Source organism: Acanthisitta chloris, unplaced genomic scaffold (genome assembly GCF_000695815.1).
Source record: "Acanthisitta chloris isolate BGI_N310 unplaced genomic scaffold, ASM69581v1 scaffold7921, whole genome shotgun sequence".
Lineage (NCBI taxonomy): Eukaryota > Metazoa > Chordata > Aves > Passeriformes > Acanthisittidae > Acanthisitta > Acanthisitta chloris.
This window is the reverse complement of record NW_008654290.1, coordinates 10,570-19,519: the sequence shown is the minus strand read 5'-3', so window position 1 is coordinate 19,519 and position 8,950 is coordinate 10,570. Positions and strand designations below refer to the sequence as shown.

Below are 8,950 nucleotides of genomic sequence, written 5' to 3'. Positions count from 1 at the left end.
TACAGCTGTGCCTGTGACAGGACTGTTACAAATATCTGTGACATCCCAACTAGAAAAGACTCTTCTAAAATCAGAAAAAAACAACTATTTTAAGAGCACCCAGAACAGCATTTTTAAGATGCTAAGCTCAAAACTACACATTTTGCAAAGACTGAAGCATTAGGTTCAGTTAATTGAAGTACAACCAGAGCTGCCAGGCTGGAAAAACACTTTCAAATGCTCACACTGAAAACTTACAGTGATCTGATTGCAAAGACACATTTAACTCAATTTCACCCTTCACTGTGCAGTTCTAGTCATCACCTTGAAACAAGACTTCAACCACATCTCTACAGGCATTTCAAATGTCAGTTGTGAAGTCAATTTCTGAGGGACAATTCCAGTCCTTTCTTAGCTGCTGCTCCGTGTATTGATGCGTTTTAATTAGCTTCAGCAACAGTTTGGGCTGACAGAGATGGAATTAAGAGCAATGAAGAAAATCCAGATGGATAAATAAGCACAAATCTTAGAGTTCAGCACACAAAGTCCTTGAAATCAACTTTATTATGGATGACTCCTGCCGTGACCTGTGAGTGGCTGAGCGCAGAGCAGCTCCATGCAAACCAGTTTCAAACACTTACCTTGTTTTCTCCACTACAGCCACTGTTGTCATCATTATCAACATCATCATCATCTTCTCCTTCTTCCTCTTCCTCCTCCTCATCTTCCTCCTCCTCATCCTCCTGCAGTGGGATGGTCCCATCATAGCCATAACGGCTGAGCAGCTCCTGGATTGGCATATCACTTTCCTAAGGAACATCCAAACAAAGGGTGGGATTTTAACCAGGATATTTCACATTCCACATCTGTTTTACAGCACAAAGGCGAACACTTTAAACTTGAAACACAGCCCAGCAAACCAGAGGAATGGTGATCATGGACACTAAGAATGGACTTTCCAAAGGGAATGGACAGGCAAAATGTGAAGCTTTGGTTCCTAAGAAAAGTGTGGGGAATGTTTATCCAGGATCATCTTATTTCCCAGTCCTCTCTACATTTGCAGCACACCTCACATATCAATAAGCTCTCCAAGAGGTCATCATAAAGCTAATTAAAAAGGGTTGGGTTTATTATAGCCCTTCAGCACCCAAAGCAAACACATTCCTTATTGGAATATAGAGTGGAATTCCCTCTGCTGCCCAAAAAACTCCCTGGAAAAATGATGGTATTTAGTAGAAATTTGTGGAAAAAAACCAAATTAAGTGTGTGTCAGCAGCAACTGCTTCACCCAGCTGAGGTGGGAACCTGTCCTAGAGCAAGGCAGGAACTTCTGCAGTGACTCCAAGGATTCAGCACCACCAGAACCACAACTTCCAGGCTGGAACATGGAATTCAATCTCTGAGGAGAAGTTGTGGTGCAGGGACAATTCCTAGCCTGGTTTTGAGCACAAAATGACACCCAAAGTGCAGCTCTCTGTGTCTGTAGCTCTCCTCTTTCTGGGCAAAACAAGAGGTGAAGGTTTGGATGGAGGCGAGGGATCACCTTACATTCAGGACCACTTGATATCCAGGTAAATATAGGAATCTTTACAGACTCATAGACATTTTAAGCTGTCTACAAACCCATCCACAGCTGGAAACAAATCTGCTGAAACATGTACACATTTAAAAACCTTGTATTTGGGAAGCTGACCCATTCTGAAGAGACATTTAGGATGGGCCAGTCAGTTCCCAGATTTAGTGGCTCCAAAACTGTTACTAATTGCACTTAATTTATCAATAAAAGTGACTAATTGCTGTGTCTGCAAAACCCTTCCTTTATTACCTTCAATACTCATTATCCAGCCTTCAGGAGCAGTTTGTGGCATCCCTGAGGAGCTTTTTCAGGGCAGAAACCTTCAGAGAGCATTTTGGAATGATCTCCCACTCAGGACCAAGCCCTTTGGTTATTATCTGGAGGTGTCTTCTTGCTCTAACTAGTTTTGCTTAATATTTTATGTACATCTTGGCTGATAATCAGATGTTTTTATTTATTGGCTGAGCTTAGACTTGCTCCAATGATCTCCTGTCCTAAGGGCCTTCACTGAGCAGCATATCTCTAGTTTTTGGACACATCCTACAACCCCAAGTGTAAAAGGCAAGTGGAGTTGTTCTGCTTGGTAAAAATAAGAGGAACACAGGAGTTCCCAGTACTCATTGTGTATTTGCCACTTACTGCCCTACTCTCTGGTTAAGCTTTACACACAGCAGACACAGACCATGTGGACCGAAATGTCTTCACCTTCCCTCTTGACTTCTTGGTCTCCATCATATTATTTTATGGAAAGAACTCTTAAAAATGGGGAATTAATATTTTCCTGACCCAGACATGACAGGGCTGTGACCTTCATTAAAATCTGGCAATAGAGCTGGCAGAAAAATCCTGTTTAATTATCCAAACAAAGGTTCTCCAGTACATTTTGGAAAGGAATATTCTTTCTTTAACAACTCCTCACCACTATCCCACTTGTAGATACAGACTGGGAATTCAAAGGAACTTTTACTGCCATTTGTAGGTATGTGTGAACCATAGAACAGGAATATGACTGACTCATATTGGGGGTTTTGTATTGACAATATCTTCCTTAGGTGGAGCTTCTTAACTCCAAATAGACCATTACAATCCCCAAAGCTCCAAGGATCAGCAGCTCTCCAAGGGAAAATAAACTGTGATTTCTGTATTGCTTCAGGATATTGCCAAAATAGAAAAGGTTTCAAAAGTCACAAGGGTTATCCAAGACATCAAAATTCCTTGTGTAGAAGTGTACAAGGCCAGGCTGAAGCAACCTGGGCTAGGGGAAGTTGTTCCTGCCCATGGGGTGGAATGAGATGAGCACTGAGGTCTCTCCCAACCCAAACCATTCCAGGGGTCTATAACAAATGGATTATATATAACTCAAGTGTCTGTGACAGAAGTAAGTGTGGGGGAATGATATAACAACTGTACCATGAGCAGCAAAGAGAAGGTAAATTAAATGATTGTGACCCAAAAGGAGGAACCAAGTGATAATATGGAACAAATGGGAAGAAGGAGGGAGACCAAGGCTTTAAAATCTCTGAGTAATGCACAAGGCACCATAGCAATGCTCTCCACCTCCTAGGGGCACCCAGCACTCAGAGGTGCTCTGCCCACAGCAGAGAGGTGAAGAACTTGGCCTCACACCCCTCAAATCCCCCATGTCACACTCCTTTTGTGTCATCTTTGCCAAGAGCAGAAGGAAGTGGAGTTTCTGCAGCTTGCTGGAGCCTGGACATTTCTATTTCCAAGGCAGAGTGTGAATGCAGTTTCCTGATACCAAAATGAAGCTGCCAAGTTTGCTGTGCTTTGGAAAATCACTGTCAGAATCACTGAGGCTGGAAATGACCTCCAAGATTATCAAGTACAGCCTGAGGTATGCCTCACCCCAGGGACACCTTCCTGAGCACTGGCTGCTGAAGGAGGAATACTGGTTAGCCAGGACTTTGGTCACACCTGGTGCAGACACTCCTACACAAAAATAGTCTTATGGAATACATGTCTGGATGTGACTAAGGACAGTTTGCTGTACCACCTCACAGAGCTTTCCTGGCCCAAAAAACCTGTTCTGACAAGATATATCACTGAGAACCATCAAATCCAATACTTTGGATTCCCTTCAGACTCTCTGCTCCTAGGGACCTGCTATTTACCCCATCCTGGAGCAGCAGAGAGGGTGACTTCAGGTCTGTAGATGCAGGCATGCTGCTGCTATTTAGACCAAAATATACACAGACTTGCACTGAAAACACAAGCTGCTGCTCAACATCATGGAATCATGGAACCCCACACTGCTTTGGGTTGGGAGGGACCTTCAAAACCATCTCATCCCACCCCCTGCCCTAGGCAGGGACACCTTCACCTTCCACCAGCCCAGGTTGCCCCAAGCCCCATCCAATCTGGCCTGGAACACTCCCAGGGATGGAACAGCCACAGAGCCAGTGCCTCAGCACCCTCACAGCCAGGAATTCCTTCCCAATATCCCATCTGTCCCTGCCCTCTGGCAGTGGGAAGCCATTCCCTGTGTCCTATCCCTCTGTGTCCTTGTCCCAAGTCCCTCTGCAGTTCTCTTGGAGCCCCTTTAGGCACTGGAAGAGGCTCTAAGGACTTCCTGGAGCCTTCTCCTCTCCAGGGTGGACACCCCCAGCTCTCAGCCTGTCACCTCAAGAACTAAGACATTACAGATGCACTAGAGCTTGAACCCATGAGAAGAAAAGGCTCCAGCCCTCAGAGGAAAGGGGAATTTTTATGACAATCAGGAGTGAAACCATTAAGGTTCAAAAATGCTTTCAAGTGCCACAGCTGAACTGGTCACTGAGTCACATTCCCAGCCTAGGGAGGCATGAAATCACATGTGTAAATGTTGGGGAAGAGAAAGAGACAGGACAACACTTGTCTTGACAGTAGTTTTGAGACTCAGATGGGCTATCACCCATGATTAAATGAGATAAACCAAGCTCTGATGTGCTGCTGCTGTCCCACAGCTAGAGGTACCCACTGGACATGAGAGATAAATTCAAGTGTTGCAATGTGGTGAGAGAATTACACAAAACATGAGGGGAAACAAACACATTTGTGACTTAAAACCCACATGAGACATGTGGAGCTCCAATTCTCACTTCATCTAGATGAAGCATATTTAGATTCACCAACTATTTATTTATCTTTATGGTTCACCATTTAATATCCAACCTGAAATTGCCAGAAAGGAATTCTCATTTGCACTGGAAATAGAGATTAAATGCGCTTAATTAATTTAAAGTCATCTTGGTATAATCACTTCTGCTTTAATAGGATTTGTACATCAAATATGCATCTGTGAATCATTAATGATCTGTCCTGGAGGCCTTTTCAGCCAATGAGGCCACAGGCAGCACCTAAATCACTTTGCATTTATAACAAGCCTAGTTTGGAATTTAAGATTATTATTCCTGCCTGAGAAATAATTTAAGACAAGACATAAGTGACAGCTGAAATTACCAGAAAGAAATTGTTTACACTGGAAATAGAGATTAAATGCACTAAATTAATTTAAAGTCATCTTGGCATAATCACTGACGGTAAATAGGATTTGTGTATCAGTTTCTCTGCACTTTACCTTAAAAATGAAGACACTACCATAGGCTCTAATATATTAAACAGATATTTGTATGGAAATGCAAAATAATTGTAAAATTATGGGGTTTGGGGTTTTTAAATAACAATATGAAAGCACTAATGGAGTGCAAGTGCTTTATAAAATAGGAACATTGGAATATACAAGTTTATTCAGAGGATAATTTAACTCATGTTAGCTCTAAAATGCAGATCTTACACCAGCACATAGATATGCCAAAAAGAGACTAACCAAGCACAGCTTTATACATTATTAAGTATTTATGAACCACTTTTTTTTCACCAGTTTGGGAGAAATTTCCTTCAGCCACTTTCCCCCAGTTATTCTTATTTACCTCCTAGTGATTTTGGGGTGGTTTAAATTGCAAATATGAGGGATAAAAACCTGCACACGTTTGGGGTGAGGCTAAGGTTCTGCTTTAGGACTACTTTAAGGCTACCTACCCTGTTAAGATCCTCTATTTCAGATCTGATGTTTGTTTCTCCTTCCATCATTTCCTCCTCTTCTAATGTCCGTTCATCATCAAAGTCATGCACCAGCATATCAGCTGATGGGTCAAATTCATGGTCATCAGATGTTGCTGAACCTCCTGATAGGAAACATTTTAAACAGTGTTTTGAGTTAGATCAAGGCCTGACAGAGGTTATCAATTTAGTGATTTAGTTAGGTGACATTTTAATGCTCCAATTAGACTCAGAAATTCAAATATCTTCCAAATCCCTCAAGCCTTTAGGGAGAATAATCTCATTACTCAGGGGGGAGAGGAGTCCTTTAGAGGGTAAAAATCATGGTGGAAAGAACCAGGAAAGTGTTTAACCACCAGTTCCCTAGATCTGCACTAGGTCCCTAGTTAAATGTCTGGAAAATGTTCCTTTTTGAACACTTAAATACTCATAAACCTGCCTAAATCCAGCTCCATTGGGAGCAGAAATATCACATACCAACTCAGGGCAGTCGTTTCCTTCATTTTTTGGGAGCTTCTTTGTTTAATAACTTTGCCAAAATTGCCATTAAAGCAAACTTCACATTTATACAGATTTTACTGAGTTCTTTTCCCCCTTTTTTCCCCCCCAGTTCTTTGCAGAGAAGTTTGGCTCTATTTGGTGACAATGAAAAATAAATGGATGGATGAATGGGTTGGAAGAGGAGCACTGGAATGGCATTCAGCAATACTTGATTCAATTCTAACCCTGCTGATATGTCTCCATGGACAGTTTAAATCTCATTTTCCACAGCTCATACCCACTCAAAGTGTGAGAGGGAGAGGTGACTCTAAGGTTTAACTATAAACCCATTAATTGTTCCTTTTTATTCCTAATTATAAAGCTCAAGAGACAACAACAGTCCAGCTAAAGTGGAAAAACTTTCCCACTAGGAGGATGCCAAACCCCTTGGAAATAAGTAAAAATATTTACCTGGGCTTGAAGACTCAACAGAAGGCTAAAAAAAGAAAAGAAAGGGAATTATTTTTTTGCTCTGTTGAAGCTTTACAAACTCAATTCAGCTGATACAAAACAAGTCACTGCAAAGAATATAGTGATGAATAAAGCCCCGAGTTAATAGTACCTGAACAGATCCAACTCTGCTCTAAATCCAGGTGTTAAATTCCCTTTCCACATCCCAGGGAGATCCCAGATTCCATTGCCAGTTTAAGAGAAATTATTCTTCCCACTTGAAGCTGAACACAAATTCCCTGTTCTATCTAAATCCAGGGAGACACTTTGTTAAAGGTAATCCCAACTCACAATGAGAATTCCTCAGAGGAAAAGGCAATTTAATCTTAATCTCTAAACCAGCTATGAGGGGGGAAAAAATCCCTCAAAACACCACCAAAAATATTATATTCTGCAAGCAAGATTTTCTTCCCGAGTCTGTATAACACAAATTAATATGGATATAGACTACAAAACTAACATATTTTTTGAGACACAGACAGAAAATGAGACTTCCCCAATGACCTGTGTGGCAGAGCCATCCTTTGGCCTACTATATTTGCTCACCTTCCATTTATACCCTGGACAAACTTCTTCTTTTCCACAATTCTGCTTTCCCTTTGCCAAACTTTAACCTGCTGGGATGCAATTTGCATGTCAGACGTGCAAGCCTCATTTGTTTTGATAATTCAGGCAAATGTTTCAAACCTTTCCAGACACAGAGTGGGTTTGGCAGGGTTAGGAGACTGACTTTTCTGCCCAGAGCTGCAGCTCCCCTGGCTCTGCCACCTGCTACAAACTGGGTGTTGTTGGTGTCAGGGATGTGGTGATACTGATTGATATATACTGCCGTTTTCATGGCAAACTGCCTGTTTGGGCCGTGAAATGTCATGGAAAACTTCAATTTGCACATTCCAATAGACACCTGTAGGTATGCATCCAGATAGAACTATTAGTGTTGCCAAATCTGTACCCCCAGAACTGTTTGCAGAATTAAACCAGGACAAGAAACAGCTAAAATGAAGCTCAACTAACAACTTACGCTATTATTCCAGCATTTTCCAAAGCATTTTCCTTCTCCTTGGCTTCTCACTGCACTTGCACAAGCCGCTTGCCCCCAAAACACTCAGCCCAGCTATGGAGCAAAGAAAAATCTAAGGTGTAAGAAATTCTGTGTAATTATAAAGTTCTATGATTACTCAGTTCTTCAAAGTAAGAAGAACTTTCTAGGCATCAGTGAACACATTTCACTTACATCTTGTCAGAATCTACAGTGTCCATATGAAAACTCAAATATATTTCCCTGTGTCAGCAGAAATGGTGGAGGAAGAGCCTGATGGGAGAAGATAAGACAGACAAGAAGTTTTGCTCTCCTAACACTGCACAACCTGAAGACTATATAGCACACATATACTATCTTCAGGTGGAGACACTACAGTCTGTTTTTCCCTTATTTATTAACAGCTAAATATAGGTTTAGTCTTGAGGAGCATCTCTGCTGGCTTGGAGAAACAGTGTCTCAGGCAGGATGAAAAAGCACAAACAGCCAAGGGAATCATATCTGTACAATCCTGAATTATAGGATCATGGAATGGTCTGAGTAGGAAGCAACCTTAAAGCTCATCCAGTTCCACCCCCTTCCATGGGCAGGGACACCTCCCACTAGCCCAGGTTGCTCCAAGCCCCATCCAACCTGGCCTGGAACACTCCCAGGGATGGAGCAGCCACAGCTGCTCTGGGCAACCTGTGCCAGTGCCTCAGCACCCTCACAGGGAACAATTTCTTCCCAATATCCTGCCTAACCCTACTCCTTCAGTTTAAAGCCTCTCTGTGTCCTGTCCCTCCACCCTTTGTCCCAAGTCCTCTTGCAGCTCTCCTGGAGCCCCTTTAGGCACTGGAAGGAGCTCTAAGTTCTCCTTGGAGAATCACATCAAGTGGGTAAACACTAACAACATTTTGACAACCCATTGCACAATAGCAGAGGAAGTTTTGCTAATAGCTACTTTCAAAAAGTCTTTCTTTGCAAAGATTATCTTAACAAATTCCAGAGTCCAGTATTCCTGCATGTGCTGAGTGGAATATGAGGCTCAGCCAGCAAGGACTGAGCTCTGTTACGTCTGATAAACTTGCAGAACTGGGTAATCAATAACATGTAACACAGGATTATTAGTGCAAATCAACAAAGTCTTTGTGTGTTTATTGCAGCAATCACAGGTGGGAAGTCAAATAAACTCCATCTGTTTATTTCTGGCAGACAACATCATGACTAAAGCAACAACACTGCAAGGAAAAACTAAGAGGAAGACAAACCTCACTAAGTAGTAGCTTAGAAAGCTTTAAAATAAAGACTAAATCTTTTTTAATACA

The 8,950-nt window shown here is 42.0% G+C and overlaps 1 protein-coding gene across 1 annotated transcript in view; it reads right to left on the bottom strand.

Moving 5' to 3' along the window:
• MIER1 (mesoderm induction early response 1, transcriptional regulator) overlaps window positions 1-6,586 on the bottom strand; it is a 17,704-nt gene extending 11,118 nt beyond the window's left edge. The window contains exons 1-3 of the mRNA XM_009083433.1: window positions 6,566-6,586; window positions 5,594-5,739; window positions 621-788 (exon numbers count right to left, since the gene is read on the bottom strand). Coding sequence (XP_009081681.1) covers window positions 621-788; window positions 5,594-5,692 — 267 coding nt within the window. The 5' untranslated portion in view covers window positions 5,693-5,739; window positions 6,566-6,586. The remainder of the gene's footprint in view (window positions 1-620; window positions 789-5,593; window positions 5,740-6,565) is intronic.
• Between the last annotated feature and the right edge of the window lie 2,364 nt (window positions 6,587-8,950).